Below are 19,924 nucleotides of genomic sequence, written 5' to 3' on the forward strand. Positions count from 1 at the left end.
AACTCATGGATGTGATTAGCACAAGATAGAAATACCAGACCAAAAGGCCAACAGTCCATTTTAATGTTCAATTAAAAGTTCAAATACAGTATTTCTGATGTTCTGACCTCAATTATTGTTAGGATAGTGCATTGTTAATAGGCTATATTATATTTAACCAGGAAGTCCCATTGAGGTCAAAAGACCTCTTTCCTAAGGCAGACTTTATTATAATATAGTATTGTGTATAGGGCCGGGAATTGGCAGGGACCTCACGAATCGGTATTATCACGATTCTTTGGTGCCGACAATGCGAATCTATATGTACTGCGATTCGACACTCATTTTATTGCGATTTGATGTTCCAAACATATTGTTCACCATATGTATGCTGCAGAGGGACAAGACAGAGATATACTGTTAGTTACCTTCATCTGGGCTAGCTGCTGTTGCTGCTGTAGTCGGCGGAGCGCCTCCTGCTGCTGCTGCCTCTGTCTGGCTAGCTCCTGCTCTCTCCTTTTCGCCTCCTCCTGCTGTTGCCGTACCAAAGCCACCGCAGCCGCCTCCTCCTGTTGCCGCTTCTCTTCCTCATGCCTCCTCAGGGCCTCCAGCTCCTCCTGCTTTCGGTGCTCCTCCTCCTAAGGAGCAACGACAACATGTTTCTTTTTAAAAAATAGGGCCAACTTTGAGAAATGCAGATGTGCTTTCTGATTTACATAAATTCACTGAAAACCCACACTAACAGTTATATTATCAGTATTGCATGTTTCATGTAGCCTACTTTAGGCCAGGTAATAGGCTAACCACCAATCAAGCAACATTATGGACTAAATGTTAAAATCTTGTTGCTGCGACAATACAGATCAAATTAAGATCCTACACCTGTATGTGGAAATTTGCATTTGGTATCACCTGTCCCACACAGTAAGGGCAGGGTCGTATTAATTAGGCACACAGTAGCAAAATATTGAGTAATTCTAATTGAAAACCAGGTTGTTCCTTCCCGTTGTACTAAATGTTGTTCTATTTGGTGCCTAATGAACACGATCCTGTACTGGTCTTGATTGTGAAACCCAGCACCTGTTTGCGGAGGAACTCTTCCCTTTGCTTCCTCTCCTCTTCCTCCTCCTCCTCCCTCCTCCTCCCCTCCTCCAGTCTGCGGAGGGCCTCCTCCTGCGCATGCCGTTCCTCTTCCTCCTCTTTCTGTTGGCGCTGCGCCTCCTCCTGCTGCTGCTTCCGCTGCCTCTTCAATGCCTCCTCCTGTGGATAGAGAAATCTATCAAATCAGTTGCATAAAACATAAAATGTAGGCCTCCTCTTAGGAATTTACAGGCTAATGGGTCAAACTTGCAACTCTAGGCAATCATACATTGAACATCAACAAAGCTAACTGGCGTATTTCAGCAAGCAACAGTCTAATGAACCCCCCCACCTGTTTCTGACGTGCTAGCTGCTCCTCCTCCAGGCGTTTGTGTTCCTCCTCCTCCCTCTTGGCACCCAGCTCTGCCTCACCCCGCTCCAGCTCCAGCTGATCAAAAACATTTAGAGTTAATAAGTAAATCACAATCACATAAAAAACACCTTTTGACATAACTCAGCGATGCACGAAGTAAACGGCAATGTTGGGCCGATTTCCACATACAACTAAGAGCGTTAAAGCACAAGGCAAAAATTCTCTGCTGTTTTGGTCCAGTAGCTACCACGTTGTAGCAGAGTGAAGCCAGTGGCGGAAAAAGTACCCAATTGTCACACTTGAGTAAAGATACCTTAACAGAAAATGACTCAAGAAAAAGTGAAAGTCATCTAGTAAAATACAAGAAAAAGTGAAAGTCATCTAGTAAAATACAATAAAAAGTGAAAGTCATCTAGCAAAATACAAGTAAAAGTCTAAAAGTATTTGATTTTAAATATACTTAAGTATTGAAAGTTCAAGTATAAATCATTTCAAATTCGTTATATTAAGCAAACCAGACAGCACCATTTTATTTATGGATAGCCAGGGGCACACTCCAATACTCAGACATGGTCTGCGGTTGTGAGCCTGGTTGGATGTACTGCCAAATTCTCAAATCAATGTTGGAGGCAACTTATAGTAGATAAATGAACATTCAATTCTCTTGCAATAGTTCTGTTGGACATTCCTGCAGTCAGCATGTCAATTGCACACTCCCTCAAAACTTGAGACATCTGTGGCATTGTGTGACAAAACAGCACATTTTAGAGAGGTCTTTTATTGTCCCCAGCACAAGGTGCACCTGTGTAATGATCATGCCGTTTAATCAGCTTCTTAATATGCCATATCCGTCAGGTGGATGGATTATCTTGGCAAAGGAGAAATGCTCACTAACAGAGATGTCAACAAATTTGTGCACATAATTTGAGAGAAATAAGCCTTTTGTTTGTATGGAAAATTTCTGCTCATGAAAAACATTTTAAAATGTTGCGATTATATTTTTGTCCAGTATAGTAAAGTACTTTACACCACTGAGTGAAGCACACGCGTGCACATGCACAGATACTCATACACAGTCTTATTGCTGCTTGTGGCAATTAATAACGCTAAACCTTTAATGTGTTTAACAACGGTCAAATTCCCCACATTGAGCCCTAGCCCAAGGCACTTCATAAAGATCTGAAACTTAGGATGGTATAAGTACAGAAAATATGGTGCTCTTACCTTGGCAGCCTTATTCTTCTCCAGGTTTTGCATCTGTTCTATGGTGGGGGCCTGGGCCATGGAGTCTATGGGCAGATCCCACACACTGCTGCCCTCCCACGCTGCACAGGCAAACAAAACAGTCAGTCAGTAAGGCTGGATGGATGGTCATTATATATCATTGATCCACATTCATTCATATGATTTTGAACTTTCTCCACTTTTTAGTGAATTGAGGAGCACTGCATTTTGCTGTCATCTAGTAGGTTCAGAAACTCAAACTTTCAAAAGCTAAATTGGTTATAAACATCAGCCCAAAACAAAACGAGTGCTAATGTTCTCAGTGTGTGTTCTGCATTAAGTTTTACCACTGGGTGTGGGTTGCTGGATGTTTGATGTGCAGGAGGCCTGAGAGGTGTTCTGCATTTCCCACACAGAACCCTGGGATTCTGGTACGGACATGGACCGAGTCACAGGAGGTAAGAGAGACTCAGATGTTCTACACAGGGAGCCAAACACAGAAATGGCATAAATAACCAGAACACACCAGTATGTTGACACGGCATTGAATAATGCCCACAGTGAAAGATGTTTGAGGAGAACCTGTGTCATATTGAGTGTGTGAGTATGTCTTCATCATTCAGCTACTTACAGTTAGTGCATTCATCTTAATATAGCTGGGTGGGACAACCACATATCTCAGTCATAGTAAGCATATTTTTCCTCAAAGTAGCTATCAGCAAAGTCAGTGCTAGCAAGGGGGGTGGAGCCAAGTGCGAGTGTTTGAGGGCCAAGTAATGCTGAAGCTGTGTGCGTGCGTGCATCTCCAACCTCATCTTGAGGGCCTGGTATTGCAGCAGAGGTGTTAGTCTGCAGATATGCTTACGTGTTTTCTGCTGACCTCATCTTGAGGGCCTGGTATTGCAGCAGAGGTGTTAGTCTGCAGATATGCTTACGTGTTTTCTGCTGACCTCATCTTGAGGGCCTGGTATTGCAGCAGAGGTGTTAGTCTGCAGATATGCTTACGTGTTTTCTGCTGACCTCATCTTGAGGGCCTGGTATTGCAGCAGAGGTGTTAGTCTGCAGATATGCTTACGTGTTTTCTGCTGACCTCATCTTGAGGTCCTGGTATTGCAGCAGAGGTGTTAGTCTGCAGATATGCTTACGTGTTTTCTGCTGACCTCATCTTGAGGGCCTGGTATTGCAGCAGAGGTGTTAGTCTGCAGATATGCTTACGTGTTTTCTGCTGACCTCATCTTGAGGGCCTGGTATTGCTGGAGGAGCAGGTTGATCTGCTGCTGCTGTTGCTGCTGCTGCTGGTGTGGTGCTGAGCTGAGGGCCTGGGCTTTCTGCTGGGCCAGGGCTTGGGCGTACTGCTGCCTCAAAAGGTACTGGTACTGCAGCTGCTGCAGCTGGTAAAGGTTGAGGGCCGTCAGCTCCTGCTGTCGCTTCAGACGCTCCTGGTCCCCGGCATCACCCTGGGGAGACAGGCCGAGTAAGACATAGGATCGGCAAGGGGACAGAGAAGTAGAGCCACAACACAGGCAAAGGGACGACGACCTGGGCTGCATTCAGCATGGCACAATGTTGTGGAACGTTCAATATGTTATGTAGAGTGACCAAGCCTCTGACTTAGAATAAGGAATGGCAACGTCACAACATTTGCCTTCTGAATGTGCCCTAGGCTAAACATAAACTTCCTTTGACCATGAGACAATGCAGATGGTGTGAGGTGCATAGGAAACATTTTGAATTGCCCATAGAATAATTAAGATGAATTTCAGGATAATACAAAGTGGTGAATTCTAGAATGCTCGATGGAGCTCAGGTGTGTGATGGTTACCAGTAGGGGTGGCGGTGCTGGGCCGGGGGCGAAGGGCACCCTGCCCCACATCTTGATGATCTCACCCAGGGGCTGGAAGACCTCGTCACAGCCTCTCTTCACCAGCAGGGTCATGGTGAAGTAGCCCGCCTGGAACCACTCTGTCATCTCCGGGTTACTGAACGGACCTGGAGAGGGGGAGACATGGAGGGGGACATTATTAGATTTGACAAAGTCACTGAAATTTCTCCATTTACTGGTTGCAGTGTATGCAGATTTTCATTCAGAGAAGCCCCGGTCCCCTCACTCTGTCTCACCCTGTATCTCTCCCTGGGGGTCTTTATAAAACCACTTCAGAGCAGCCTCGTGTGTGAGCGGCAGGCCGGCTGGTTTGGTAGCTGAGCTCTTGGCAGCCAGCCGGTCATCACCGTCCTGTAGATACGCCACCATCTTCTCTGCCTCCTATAAAAGCGAGCGAGAGTTTAATTTTATTGTTCATTCAAGGAGTACGTGTAGAGCGCCATGACAGTATCCCAAAACAAACACCACCATCTCAGTTTACCGCAGGGAGATAGATAGAAAAATTGCAATAATTTCATTAGAATTCAATAAACACCCTCACCATATTCTTGACGTGTTACAAAAATGAACCCACACTGAAAGTTTCATGTCCAGACATGCTCTAAATTCAGTAACACCAAAACCAGCTTGGTAACTTTCACTAACTTGCAGCTCTGTAACCAACTAACTTCCAGAAACCGTAGTCATTGTCCACTAACCTGTTCAAAGTGCTTCAGTCCCTCATCTTCATCCATAGTGTGGTGTGGCGGCATGGCCGTGGGCCTTCCGATGGGCGCCATGAGGCCCGTACTGGTGGCCATATTGTTAGGGGCCATGATAGACGTGCATTTGGGCATGAGGCTTGCACTGAAGGGCAGCGGGGCGGGCATGGCCACGGGAACCTCCAGGGGCTTCTGCTGCATCTGGATGGTGTACGACGGGGCCGACACTGGACAGGACAGAGGCAAGAGGGTGTGGGGTTAGTCTCTAACAGAATCTCACAATTGACAATCTCAAACTACATGCAATCCTGTGTGTATATTTTAAGCACAAGGTTACTGCGGAAAACAAAGGTGTCATTGACTCACAGGTGGAGGTGGTTTAACTTCTTGAGAATACAGGGGGTGCTGTTTCGCATTAGCATAATTGCCTCTACAGATTAAACTGCCTCTTATTCAATTATTGCTGTTACTATATGCATATAACCATATGCCATTGGATAGAAAACAAGCTATGGTTTCTAAAACCGTTCCAATTTTGTCTCTGAGTCAAACACAGGTCATTTCACAGCACTTTCCCTGAGCCAGAAGAAGATTGCAAGATGTGTATGCTCGCTTCAAAGCTCTGCCTATATATGGTCACGCGACCTATGACCCGAAACACACTTCCTTCTTCTTCCTCTGGGTGTCTGGAAGACGTCAGAGGAGAAATTTTTTGTTTATCTTGTACTGACGTGAAATAAGACCTATTTCTTTAGCGTGACCGACAACTTCCGGTTTCTGAGATGCGCGTTTTCAGAGGTGCCATTGTCTTTTGTTATGCTGACGTTACGGATGAAAACTATCTCCGTGTCGAAGTTTGTTTGATACATGTGACCATATCACCGTAATGTATGTTTTTTCAATATAGTTTAATCAGATTATTAGAATTTTTTCGGGAGTTTTGCCGTGTTCCGTTCTTTGAGTTTTTTAACTTTGGACATGGACCGTGCCAGTCGACCAGTACCCAGGCTAAATGAAGAGGGGAGGTTGCCATTGTGAATGGATTGAACGACTCATCAGGACTAAGGACACCTTGATCAACATTCTGATGAAAGACCAGCAATAGTAAGACCCAATTTACGATGTTATTTCATATATCTGTCGTGCATGTGAACTGGTCGGGCGCGTCCAGCCGGTTCTGGCTGGCCTGGTTATGCTAATTTAGCGATACATTTTGTTTTCGCTATAAAACATTTAAAAAATCTGAAATATTGTTTGGATTCACCAGATGTTGGGCTTTCAATGTCTGTACGCTGTGTATTTTTTCTGAAATGTTTTAAGACAAGTAATTAGTTATATAACGTTGGTCTCTGTAATTGTTCTAGCTGCATCAGCACTATATCAGATTGCAGCTGCAATGTAGAACTGTGATTTATACCTGAAAAATGCACATTAAAAAAAAAAAAACTATGCTATACCATAAATATGTTATCAGACTGTCATCTTATGAATTTGTTTGTTGGTTTGTGGCTATCAATATCTTAGTTTAGCCGAATTGGTGATAGCACCTGATGGAGTAAGAAACTGTTGGAGTAAGAAAATGGTGTCTTTTGCTAACGTGTTTAGCTAATAGATTTACATATTTTGTCTTCCCTGTAAAACATTTAAAAAATCTGAAATGGTGGTTTTATTCACAAGATCTGTGTCTTTCATTGGGTGTCTTGGACTTGTGATTTAATGATATTTAGATGCTACTATTTAATTGTGACGCTATGCTAGCGATGCTAATCAGTGTGTGGGGGGGGGGGGGGGGGGGTGCTCCCGGATCCGGGTTAGGTACTCTGTAGAGGTTAAAGAAATACGCAACAATATGTCACCAAACACAGCCTCAAGAGGGCACAAATGTGGGAGATTTGACTGCATTCCTCCACTGCTTGTATGTAAACCTACCTGTGAGAGTGTGTGCAACGGTGTGGGGGGTGGGGAGGGAGTCCAGCATTGTATTGGACATGGGGGTGTGCAGGGGGACTTTGTTGGCCTCTGGCCTGTGTTCCGGGGCAGGGGGTCGCTCAAGTGGCTTCTCCAACGGCCCCTCAGGATCCTCCACTCTGTCGGGCTGGCTGGGGGGCAGGGGCTCAGGTGGAGAGTGAGCAGCCTCCTCTATCGCTCTCCCCACATCTAGAGACAAAAACAAGACACATGAATCAATGTTTATCTCCACATAAAGTTTAGTATTGGGAGCAAAAATACAGTATGCCGGACAGTTTCCGCTCTTAACTCACCCTGTTTTCTGTCGGGCTCTCTCCTGGCCTCTTCGTCTGTGTCTTTGTTCTCCCGGGGGTGTCCGTCCTCCTCCAGACCCTCATCACATTCCTCCAGGGGTCTGAAGTCCAGCTCTGCCTCCTCCAGGATGGGCTCCTTGGGAGCTTTCTGTGGGGGAGATATATATATACACTGCTCAAAAAAATAAAGGGAACACTTAAACAACACAATGTAACTCCAAGTCAATCACACTTCTGTGAAATCAAACTGTCCACTTAGGAAGCAACACTGACAATAAATTTCACATGCTGTTGTGCAAATGGAATAGACAAAAGGTGGAAATTATAGGCAATTAGCAAGACACCCCCAATAAAGGAGTGATTCTGCAGGTGGTGACCACAGACCACTTCTCAAGTTCCTATGCTTCCTGGCTGATGTTTTGGTCACTTTTGAATGCTGGCGGTGCTCTCACTCTAGTGGTAGCATGAGACGGAGTCTACAACCCACACAAGTGGCTCAGGTAGTGCAGCTCATCCAGGATGGCACATCAATGCGAGCTGTGGCAAGAAGGTTTGCTGTGTCTGTCAGCGTAGTGTCCAGAGCATGGAGGCGCTACCAGGAGACAGGCCAGTACATCAGGAGACGTGGAGGATGCCGTAGGAGGGCAACAACCCAGCAGCAGGACCGCTACCTCCACCTTTGTGCAAGGAGGAGCACTACCAGAGCCCTGCAAAATGACCTCCAGCAGGCCACAAATGTGCATGTGTCAGCGTATGGTCTCACAAGGGCTCTGAGGATCTCATCTCGGTACCTAATGGCAGTCAGGCTACCTCTGGCGAGCACATGGAGGGCTGTGCGGCCCCACAAAGAAATGCCACCCCACACCATGACTGACCCACCGCCAAACCGGTCATGCTGGAGGATGTTGCAGGCAGCAGAACGTTCTCCACGGCGTCTCCAGACTCTGTCACGTCTGTCACATGTGCTCAGTGTGAACCTGCTTTCATCTGTGAAGAGCACAGGGCGCCAGTGGCGAATTTGCCAATCTTGGTGTTCTCTGGCAAATGCCAAACGTCCTGCATGGTGTTGAGCTGTAAGCACAACCCCCACCTGTGGACGTCGGGCCCTCATACCACCCTCATGGAGTCTGTTTCTGACCATTTGAGCAGACACATGCACATTTGTGGCCTGCTGGAGGTCATTTTGCAGGGCTCTGGCAGTGCTACTCCTTGCACAATGGCGGATGTAGCAGTCCTGCTGCTGGGTTGTTGCCCTCCTACGGCCTCCTCCATGTCTCCTGATGTACTTGCCTGTCTCCTGGCAGCGCCTCCATGCTCTGGACACTACGTTGACAGACACAGCAAACCTTCTTGCCACAGCTCGCATTGATGTGCATTCCTGGATGAGCTGCACTACCTGAGCCACTTGTGTGGGTTGTAGACTCCGTCTCATGCTACCACTAGAGTGAGAGCACCGCCAGCATTCAAAAGTGACCAAAACATCAGCCAGGAAGCATAGGAACTTGAGAAGTGGTCTGTGGTCACCACCTGCAGAATCACTCCTTTATTGGGGGTGTCTTGCTAATTGCCTATAATTTCCACCTTTTGTCTATTCCATTTGCACAACAGCATGTGAAATTTATTGTCAATCAGTGTTGCTTCCTAAGTGGACAGTTTGATTTCACAGAAGTGTGATTGACTTGGAGTTACATTGTGTTGTTTAAGTGTTCCCTTTATTTTTTTGAGCAGTGTATATATCCTTCTCATAGCAGCCTGGCATTCACAGAGTTCCACATCTCTCAGTGCTCCGATGCCATACTTGTAATTGCAGCAAACAAATTGCCCTTCGGGGAAAACAAATCATTGTATAACTACTCGGTAGACTTCAAATCATGTGTGCAGGTCCTACTAATTTCTTAAACATTTCTTTGGCCCAGCACCCATGAACAAGGGATGTTCGTTAGACTGACTAAACGGTCTATTCACTCACTCGAACCTTGAGCGAAAGGAAGGCTCCGGAGGAGTCGAAGGTGCCCGTCTCCTCTTCAGCATCCTCCAGACACCACTCTGGCAGGCTGCCCCCACCATCCTCCTCCAGGCTGCCGCTGGCCGACGGGGGATGCCTGTAGCCGCGCTCGTCCTCTCTGGCATCGAAAGGGAGCCTGCGCTGCCGCGGCTGCTCCCCCGGGTGAGCCTCTCGCCACCCTGCCGACCGCGTCCCGTCTGAGGAGAAGAACTGTTTAAGGACCCCGCCACTCAGCTCTACGCCAGCCATTCTCTCACATTGAAGACCACCACTTTATGTTGCTGTTTCTTAGATGCATGTGATGCTTTCTTTTGTGATGATACAGACAGGAGTATTTCATGTTGAAAACCTGTTCTCATTTGGTTGGCCATGATGCCTGAACAAGAGTGGGATTTTAGTATGATTTGAGGTGTCCATTGTGATTTATGAGTTCAGAATAAGACCAGCTTTTTAAAAATCAACCTTTAAGAGTTGTATCGAGATTGGCCTGCAATTGAAACCATCACCAACACACACACACACACACACGACAGGACACATTGTGGTGGCAGCAGTGTGAGATGACTACAGGGCACACCTGGACTCGGGGGGCACCACCGCTCGCTGTCCCGTCGCAAGGCACATGCCAAGGTGCCAGCCAGGCGCCAGCCCCCCTCTTCACCATCCTCACCATTCACTTCCTCCCGGGACGTGCGCCAGTTCTCACTCTCCGAACGCGTGAAGTCATGCTTCCTCACTGGCAGGCCCCCCACACCGGTCCCAACCTCCTCGTAGTTAGCACGGACTGGAGAGGAAAGGATTGAATAACTTTCTTTTATCAAAAGGAGATCATTCTTGACATTTTTATTAAAATAAAAAATGTAAAAAACACTCAATACATACATATGTAGCAACGCCACAATTTCAAGCAATACATGAGATTGAAACTTTTAGCCTGAGGGTGTCCTTGATCACAGTAAATACGCTGTGAGGTTGTCTAAACATTTGCATAGCTGTATTGTTGTCTGATTAAGTAGTGTACAGCCTATTAAGGTACCCCCAACCTCCTGTGATCTAAAGTAAATAGCAATAGCAAACTTGGCCAAATGTCTTTGGAGGTGTTGGCAGAATGTATTTCTTTTGCAGTGACATTTGCTGTATCTGACAGTTTCTGAATTGTTGTGGACCTGTTAACAGATCGTATAAATTCAATTATGTTGCACTGCCCGCGATCTCTGAAACCTTGTCTATTCGGAAAGAAAATAATACTAAAGTAGGCTTACTTAGTGGTAGATCAAAAGATCAACTGAGTTCATCTGTTAAATTCTATTCTCTTTCAGATGCATAGAGCAACATTTTTTGATTATAATAGCCTATCTAACAGGCCCAATTATATTAGAGATGTGCATGGTCATTTGTTGCATGGCTACTTCAGGAATATGAACTCATCATGGCCAGAAAAGGTGAGGAATTTACTCTGCAATGGTTATGATATATGTATAATGTATTATGTTTATAAATGAAATATTGTCAACTCGAGAAATTACTGTATTCAGACGTTGCCTACAAACTCCAATGGAAAAGGTGAACCGTTAAACTTTGGATCGCATAGAGCAAAATACTTGAAATAGCTTATCTATTTCCCACTGTGAAGTAGGTCCAATTAAATAATAGATGGGACGAATGGTAGCCTATCCTAAATTGTTGGAGGCCTATAGGTCATTTCGAGAGTATGAAGCCATCAGTCAGAAAAGGTGATGAATTGATTCTTCAATGATCATGGAAATGAAATAAATAATAGAAAATAGATACCTATTTCTAATTACTTTAGAATGCAAAGATAAAATAAATTGATTTTCTCTCCTCTCACTAATGGGAAATGACTGCATCTTATATTTAGCTACCTGTTTATTTTGTTATGAATAAGAGTATCATCGTATAGTCCCCATTTGCACATGCCTAATTCTGCCTTCTTGCAATGGATTACTTCAACAACTAGAAACTGTGCGTACACATGGTTTAAAGTTTGCGGGGAGGAAAGCACATTCTCACGTAAAGTTGCGTTTTTATAAATTCCAACTTCTGCGTGAAAACTGGCACACGGAAATGTTTTGGTCTATTTTGTACGCACGGTTTACGAACGAGGACCCTGGAGGGCAAACTTACTATGATTCATCAGGAAGTGGGTAGGAGCAACTTCTGCCAAGTCAATGGAACAGAGAGAGAGAGAGAGAGAGAGCAAAGTGATTACATTACCTGTAAATGATTTAACCCGACATTTTTTTTATATCACATTCAAACAGCATTGATTATTTGATGAGCAAGTATTGGCACAAACCTGGCTCTTTTCGACCTGGCTTTTCAAACCTTCGGTCTCCCCTAGATGGTGAGAAAATAGACTCAGCATGACTTTGAAAAGGAGAAAAGACAAAAAGAATGACTGAGCATGCAGATAGTCAAACACAGATGGATATAACCAAAAACATGACAATATGTCAACCCCATACACCAAATGGGTTTTGATCATTCTCATTCCACTAGCCTGGAACCCATCTTAAGATGCACCCACTTAACATGAAGATTTGCATAAATCATGCATTGAAGTCAAAGGTTAATGGGCGTGACAATTCCAGTTATACGCTCGCGCCTCCAGTAAGGATAGTCCATTACCTTTCCTCCCAGCTCTGGGAGCGGTGCATCTCCCTGCCCCCGCGTCCAAAGCCTCCTTCCACGTCATCAAAACTTCTTTGGTAAAACCCTCCGTCTCCTCTACCCCGACCTGCCAGACACACATTTTAAATACCTTATTTGAATCCACAATTCACATTACAGTTGAAAAGGATTCAAACATACACGCCACACTTTAATGTTGGAGCTAGCTGGTGAAAATGAATTCAACCAGCTGCGACAGCTTCTGCTGACAGGAGCATTATCAAGCCTATTAACAGAGTGCTACGGTTACATCCCTTCTGTGAAGCTGGCAGACATTGTTAAGATTCTTAGGGGTGGGTCTCAACCTATATATAAATCACTGGTCTCAACAGCCAATAGTCTAAAGTAGTTTCCTCGTCTCCTTTATTGACATGAAAGAAATTAACAGTTCACCTAGTCTGTTTTTCTGATTAGTGCAGATGAAGAGGACACAAGCAGAGGAAGCCTCTTCAGACTGTTGAGAAGGACACAGAGAGAATAGGGCCCTTTCCTCACCTCGACCCCGTGAGGTACTTCGACCCCTCGGCGCCCCTGGCCCAACCGGACCCCCTCCTCTCCCCATCAGCCTGAGCACAGCTGCACTGTTTACAGACATGGAAAAATTTCTCTGTGGGGGAGAGGGAGGGAGAAAGAGGATAAAGAAAGAGGAGGGTGGGGCAGACCTGTCTATAACCAACAATTCTCTATATTTGGTTACAAACAAATAGGGAAAGGTGCAGTCTTAATTTAGCATATTCATTCTAACATGGCTTTGTAAATGAACACTGAAGGCACCAACCTGCTCTTCCTCTGTAAAAGCTACAAGTGCCAGTGGTGGCAGGGGCTCCTCTTGTAAAATGGGCAGAAAATCCTTATCATGTAGGTCTACAGGGATCTGATAATGAGAAGGAAGAAATTGTATTAGCAAGTATCCTTTGCAATGTCAGGTATAATACACATATTGCAGGAAGATGACAATATATTTTAAATTTTAAAGAAATCTCACTCCACAAAAGGATGAATCATAATTTTGTCTTGGGGCACTTTTCAGAAGCTGCTGATACAAGTCACTTTATTTGTATGCCAATCATGTATCTCTGTATCCTTTTAGAACACATCGGAATGCCTTTGCCTCACCTCCCTTTCCTTAACATAAAGTGCTAGCATTTCTTCTCTCCCGTATCGGTAGTCTGCAAGTTTATACTTTGGCATTGCAGGTGAGAGAGGTGGTGAGGTGGCAACGCAACTGCTGCTACCACCCCCATGGCCACCACCAGACAGGGCCCGGAGCCTGGTGAAGAGGGACAGGAGAAAAAGACAAACAAAAGTGAAGTTTAGAGGACAACTGGCAGGCCTCAACATGTGAGGCACCACTGCACCAGGTGTCAAAAAACAAACCAGCCTAACAACTCAGAACACTGTTAAATCAATACAACATTTCAGCTCAAGAAGATTTCATATAAACATGATGCTATACCAACCATTCTGGTCCGAAGTTGAGTGTCTGAGTTTCTGCCATTCTTCCTAGAAGTTCTATTGGAAGGAAAGGGACAACATGATTAGCCTAATACAATGCAATATTTTTCTTGGAAAGGTATTCAAATCAAATTGTATTGGTCACATACACATATTCAGCAGATGTTACTGCGGGTGTAGCAAAATGCAAGGACATAATTCAACATCCTTTGATCAACACACAAAAGGGCGATTACTAATTAATCTGCTGATGGAATTGAAAATCTTCAAACCCATTTCTCTTTATGCCACAGATTAGACCCAAATTCTGATTTAAGGTCATTAGATGGTGACAAATATTGCATCACCCGATCCTCTGTCAGGTACATAATAACAATTATTTAGGTAATTGCCAGAGTCATGTACTGTATATAGTCTGTATATGAAATAGATCTTTAAAGCTTTCTTTATTAAGGACTTGTTGACAGTTCATAATCACACTGAAATGTACAGTGCATTCTGAAAGTATTTAGACCTCTTGACTTTTTTACAGCCTTGTTCTAAAATGAATTAAATATTTTGTTTCCTCAATCTACACACAATACCCCATAATGACGAAGCAAAACATGTTTAGAAATTATTGAAACATTTAAAAACCAAACAGAAATACCTTATTTACATAAGAATTCAGACCCTTTGCTATGAGACTCAAAATTGAGCTCAGGTGAATACTGTTATCATTGATCATCCTTAAGATGTTTCTACAACTTGATTGGAGTCCACCTGTGGTAAATTCAATTGTTTGTACATGATTTGGAAAGGCACACACCTGTCTAGATAAGGTCCCACAGTTGACAGTGCATATCAGAGCAAAAACCAAGCCATGAGGTCGAAGGAATTGTCCATAGAGCTCCGAGACAGGATTGTTTCAAGGCACAGATCTGGGGAAGGGTACCAAAAAATGTCTGCAGCATTGAAGGTCCCCAAGAACAGTGACCTCCATCATTCTTACATGGAAGTTTGGAACCACCACGACTCTTCCTAGAGCTGGCCGCCGGCCAAACTGAGCAGTCAAGGGAGAAGGGCCTTGGCCAGGGAGGTGATTAAGAACCCGATGGTCACTCTGAAAGAGTTCCTCTGTGGAGATGGGAGAACCTTCCAGAAGGACAACCATCTCTGCAACACTCCACCAATCAGGCCTTTATGGTAGAGTGGCCAGACGGAAGCCACTCCTCAGTAAAAGGCACAAGACAGCCCGCTTGGAGTTTGCCAAAAGGCACCCAAAGGACTCTCAGACCATGAGAAACAAGATTCTCTGGTCTGATGGTACCAAGATTGAACTCTTTGGCCTGAATGACAAGCATCATGTCTGGAGGAAACCTGGCACGATCCCTACAGTGAAGCATGCTGGTGGGAGCATCATGCTGTGGGGATGTTTTTCAGCGGCAGGAACTGGGAGACTAGTCAGGATCGAGGGAAAGATAAATGGAGCACAGAGCAAAGTACAGAGAGATCCTTGATGAAAACCTGCTCCAGAGCGCTCAGGACCTCAGACTGGAGTGAAGGTTCACCTTCCAACAGGACAACGACCCTAAGCACACAGCCAATACAATGCAGGAGTGGCTTTGGGACAAGTCTCTGAACGTCCTTGAGTGGCCCAGACAGAGCCCGGTCTAGAACCCGATCGAACATCTCTGGAGACCTGAAAATAGCTGTGCAACGATGCTCCCTATCCAACCTAAAAGAGCTTGAGAGGATCTGCAGAGAAGAATGGGAGAAACTCACCAAATACAGGTGTGCCAAGCTTGTAGCATCATACCCAAGAAGTCTGTAGTCGCTGAGTAAAGGGTCTGAATAATTATGCAAATGTGATAGTAAAAAAATATAATTGCTTTGACATTATGGGGTATTGTGTGTAGATTGATGAGGGGGATTTAAAAAAAAAAATCAATTTTAGAATAAAGCTGTAACGTAACAAAATGTGAAAAAAGTCAAGGGGTTTGAATACTTCCCGAATGCACATTGTGCCTCCAATTTAAATAAATGTATCAATTATTGTACAGTATAATAATTTGTTCTAGTAATGATTATTTAGTGCAAACAATACCAGCTGTTTTAGAAATAAAGATAGTGACACTTAAAACAATCAAGCCGAGTGTTGGTGTTTCTCTCTCATGTAACCTTTATTTAACTAGGCAAGTGAGTTAAGAACAAATTCTTATTTACAATGACGGCCTACCCCGGCCAAACCCAGACGACACTGGGCCAATTGTGCGCCGCTCTATGGAACACCCAATCACGGCCGGATGTGATACAGCCTGGATTCGAACCAAGGACTGTATCGACGCCTCTTGCACTGAGATGCAGTGCCTTAGACCGATGCGTCCGTGTCAACTATTTAACTGTGCTAGAATGCTTAAAAGGCCGCAAAAGGATTACATTGAGGTTATCTGTATTGTTTTTTTTGGGCAAAAACAATATCGGCCAAAAATGTAACTTCGGTGCATCCCTATGCCTGTAGCGCAACCTTTGAGGTATCATTATATATATATACACACACACACACACACACATGCACTACCATTCAAAAGTTTGCAGTTAATTAGAAATGTCCTTGTTTTTGAAAAGCAAAGCATTTCTTGTCCATTAAAATATCTAATTGATCAGAAATACAGTGGACATCGCTAATGTTGTAAATGACTATTGTAGCTGGAAACGGCTGATTTTTCATGGAATATCTACATAGGCGTACAGAGGCCCATTATCAGCAACCATCACTCCTGTGTTCCAATGGCACATTGTGTTAGCTAATCCAAGTTCATTGTTTTAAAAGGCTAATTGATCATTAGAAAACCCTTCTGCAATTATGTTAGCACAGCTGAAAACTGTTGTTCTGATTAAAGAAGCAACAAAACTGTCCTTCTGACTAGTTGAGTATCTGGAGCTGAAATGTCTTGAGTCAATAAGTATTCAACACCTTTGTTATGGCAAGCCTAAATACATTCTGAATTTAAATTGTGATTAACAAGTCACATAAGTTCAATGGACTCAGTGTGCACAATAGTGTTAAACATGATTTTTGAATGACTACCTCATCTTTGTACCTCACACATACAGATAATTGTAAGGTCCCTCTGTCGAGCAGTGAATTTCAAACAGATTCAACTACAAAGACCAGGGAGGTTTTCCAATGCCTCGCAAAGAGCACCCATTGGTAGATGGGTAAAAAAAAAAAAATCAGACATTGAATATCCCTTGAGCATGACGAAGTTAATCATTACACTTTGGATAGTGTATCAATACACACAGTACAAAGACGTCCTTCCTAACTCAGTTGCCGGAGGAAGGAAACCAGTCAGGGATTTCACCATATTGCACCATTAAGCCAATGGTGACTTTAAAACAGTTACAGAGTAATGGCTGTGATGAGGATGGAACAACACCACTGTTACTCCACAATACTAACTAAATTGACAGAGTGAAAAGAAGGAAGCCTGTACAGAATAAAAACATTCCAAAAAAATGCATCCTGTTTGCAACACGGCACTAAAGTAATACTGCAAAAAGGTGACAAAGCAATTAACACTTTGTATTCAGGACAAAAAATTGTTTGAGGCAAATCCAGTTCAACTCATTACAGAGTACCACTCTCCATATTTTCAAGCATCTTGGTGGCTGCATCATATTACGGGTATATTTGTCATCGTTAAGGACTGGGGAGCTTTTTAGGATAAAAAATGAAACGGAATCTAGCTAAGCACAGGCAAAATCCTAGAGGAAAAGCTGGTTCAGTCTGCTTTCCATCAGACACTGGGAGTTGAACACACCTTCCAGCTGGGCAAAAACCCAAAACACAAGGCCAAATCTACACTCAAATTGTTTACCAAGACAGTGAATTTTCCTGAGTGGCAGAGTTACAGTTTGGACTTATCTACTTGAAAATCCATGGCAAAACCTGAAATGGTTGTCTTGCAATGATCAACAACCATTCTGACAGAGCTTGAAGAATTTTGAAAAGAATAACGGGCAAATGTACAATCCAGGTGTGCAAAGCTTTTAGAGACGAACCCAAAAAGACTCACAGCTGTAATTGCTGCCAAAGGTGCTTCTACAAAGTATAACTCAGTGATGTGAATACTTATGTAAATAGGGTAGTGTGTGTAGATGGGTGAGAATTATATATATATATATATATATATATATACACACTGCTCAAAAAAATAAAGGGAACACTTAAACAACACAATGTAACTCCAAGTCAATCACACTTCTGTGAAATCAAACTGTCCACTTAGGAAGCAACACTGATTGACAATAAATTTCACATGCTGTTGTGCAAATGGAATAGACAAAAGGTGGAAATTATAGGCAATTAGCAAGACACCCCCCAAAACAGGAGTGATTCTGCAGGTGGTGACCACTTCTCAGTTCCTATGCTTCCTGGCTGATGTTTTGGTCACTTTTGAATGCTGGCGGTGCTTTCACTCTAGTGGTAGCATGAGACGGAGTCTACAACCCACACAAGTGGCTCAGGTAGTGCAGTTCATCCAGGATGGCACATCAATGCGAACTGTGGCAAAAAGGTTTGCTGTGTCTGTCAGCGTAGTGTCCAGAGCATGCAGGCGCTACCAGGAGACAGGCCAGTACATCAGGAGACGTGGAGGAGGCCGTAGGAGGGCAACAACCCAGCAGCAGGACCGATACCTCCGCCTTTGTGCAAGGAGGTGCACTGCCAGCGCCCTGCAAAATGACCTCCAGCAGGCCACAAATGTGCATGTGTCTGCTCAAACGGTCAGAAACAGACTCCATGAGGGTGGTATGAGGGCCCGACGTCCACAGGTGGGGGTTGTGCTCACAGCCCAACACCGTGCAGGACGTTTGGCATTTGCCAGAGAACACCAAGATTGGCAAAATCGCCACTAGCGCCCTGTGCTCTTCACAGATGAAAGCAGGTTCACACTGAGCACATGAGCACATGTGACAGACGTGACAGAGTCTGGAGACGCCGTGGAGAACGTTCTGCTGCCTGCAACATCCTAAAGCATGACCGGTTTGGCGATGGGTCAGTCATGGTGTGGGGTGGCATTTCTTTGTGGGGCCGCACAGCCCTCCATGTGCTCGCCAGAGGTAGCCTGACTGCCATTAGGTACCGAGATGAGATCCTCAGACCCCTTGTAAGACCATATGCTGACACATGCACATTTGTGGCCTGCTGGAGGTCATTTTGCAGGGCTCTGGCAGTGCACCTCCTTGCACAAAGGCGGAGGTACCGGTCCTGCTGCTGGGTTGTTGCCCTCCTACGGCCTCCTCCACGTCTCCTGATGTACTGGCCTGTCTCCTGGTAGTGCCTGCATGCTCTGGACACTACGCTGACAGACACAGCAAACCTTTTTGCCACAGTTCGCATTGATGTGCCATCCTGGATGAACTGCACTACCTGAGCCACTTGTGTGGGTTGTAGACTCCGTCTCATGCTACCACTAGAGTGAGAGCACCGCCAGCATTCAAAAGTGACCAAAACATCAGCCAGGAAGCATAGGAACTGAGAAGTGGTCTGTGGTCACCACCTGCAGAATCACTCCTGTTTTGGGGGGTGTCTTGCTAATTGCCTATAATTTCCACCTTTTGTCTATTCCATTTGCACAACAGCATGTGAAATTTATTGTCAATCAGTGTTGCTTCCTAAGTGGACAGTTTGATTTCACAGAAGTGTGATTGACTTGGAGTTACATTGTGTTGTTTAAGTGTTCCCTTTATTTTTTTGAGCAGTGTATATATATATATATATATATAAATAAATGTTCAATTCAGGCTATAAAACAAAAACGTGGAATAAGTCAAGGGGTATGAATACTTTGGAGGCACTGTAGCTAAAGTTCACAGATCAGTTAGATATAATGACCCTTAGTCAGCCTAAAGGTATGTTTAAACCACAATCTGTCTAGCCATATAGCTATAGAATAAACCGAAAGCATGTGTTGTTGAACTTCCCACCTGTTGCAAGCCACATATGGGCTACAACCAATCAACATTAGAATTTTAATTCATTATTTATGGCGACAAAAAAAAAGAAGATCAAGCTGCAACTTCTGTAAAGATTCTGGACCACAACAGCCCTAGTGAAGAATGGAGACTAGTCACAAATTATTGATTAGATGCCGTATTATGTCACTCTCAGTAGCCTGTGACTTAGGCTCCTGTAGTCCATTATTGGGCTAACGTTGCTCCTTATAGTCCAAGGCCCGTACATGTTCTGTTTAGAGGCGAATTGGCTCTAGCAGCCAAAACAGCCAA

The 19,924-nt window shown here is 44.3% G+C and overlaps 1 protein-coding gene across 11 annotated transcripts in view; it reads right to left on the bottom strand.

The window, feature by feature from the left end:
* Nucleotides 1–19,924, bottom strand: part of LOC129823969 (GRB10-interacting GYF protein 2-like) — a 28,585-nt gene that overhangs the window by 6,871 nt on the left and 1,790 nt on the right. For 2 of the 11 annotated variants that reach the window (XM_055883143.1, XM_055883144.1), the window contains exons 2-21: nucleotides 13,657–13,708; nucleotides 13,313–13,466; nucleotides 12,975–13,070; nucleotides 12,692–12,803; nucleotides 12,155–12,263; nucleotides 11,823–11,893; nucleotides 11,651–11,683; nucleotides 10,083–10,289; nucleotides 9,470–9,702; nucleotides 7,501–7,648; nucleotides 7,169–7,396; nucleotides 5,237–5,466; nucleotides 4,775–4,919; nucleotides 4,479–4,645; nucleotides 3,872–4,113; nucleotides 3,004–3,134; nucleotides 2,657–2,757; nucleotides 1,412–1,507; nucleotides 1,060–1,239; nucleotides 408–617 (exon numbers count right to left, since the gene is read on the bottom strand). In XM_055883143.1, coding sequence (XP_055739118.1) covers nucleotides 408–617; nucleotides 1,060–1,239; nucleotides 1,412–1,507; nucleotides 2,657–2,757; nucleotides 3,004–3,134; nucleotides 3,872–4,113; nucleotides 4,479–4,645; nucleotides 4,775–4,919; nucleotides 5,237–5,466; nucleotides 7,169–7,396; nucleotides 7,501–7,648; nucleotides 9,470–9,702; nucleotides 10,083–10,289; nucleotides 11,651–11,683; nucleotides 11,823–11,893; nucleotides 12,155–12,263; nucleotides 12,692–12,803; nucleotides 12,975–13,070; nucleotides 13,313–13,466; nucleotides 13,657–13,694 — 2,931 coding nt within the window. In that variant the 5' untranslated portion in view covers nucleotides 13,695–13,708. Of the gene's footprint in view, nucleotides 1–407; nucleotides 618–1,059; nucleotides 1,240–1,411; nucleotides 1,508–2,656; nucleotides 2,758–3,003; nucleotides 3,135–3,871; nucleotides 4,114–4,478; nucleotides 4,646–4,774; nucleotides 4,920–5,236; nucleotides 5,467–7,168; nucleotides 7,397–7,500; nucleotides 7,649–9,469; nucleotides 9,703–10,082; nucleotides 10,290–11,650; nucleotides 11,684–11,822; nucleotides 11,894–12,154; nucleotides 12,264–12,589; nucleotides 12,804–12,974; nucleotides 13,071–13,312; nucleotides 13,467–13,656; nucleotides 13,709–19,924 lie in introns of all 11 variants that reach the window. The other 9 variants (XM_055883142.1, XM_055883152.1, XM_055883151.1 and 6 more) reach the window with 9 other exon arrangements.

Source organism: Salvelinus fontinalis, chromosome 26 (genome assembly GCF_029448725.1).
Source record: "Salvelinus fontinalis isolate EN_2023a chromosome 26, ASM2944872v1, whole genome shotgun sequence".
Classification (NCBI taxonomy): domain Eukaryota; kingdom Metazoa; phylum Chordata; class Actinopteri; order Salmoniformes; family Salmonidae; genus Salvelinus; species Salvelinus fontinalis.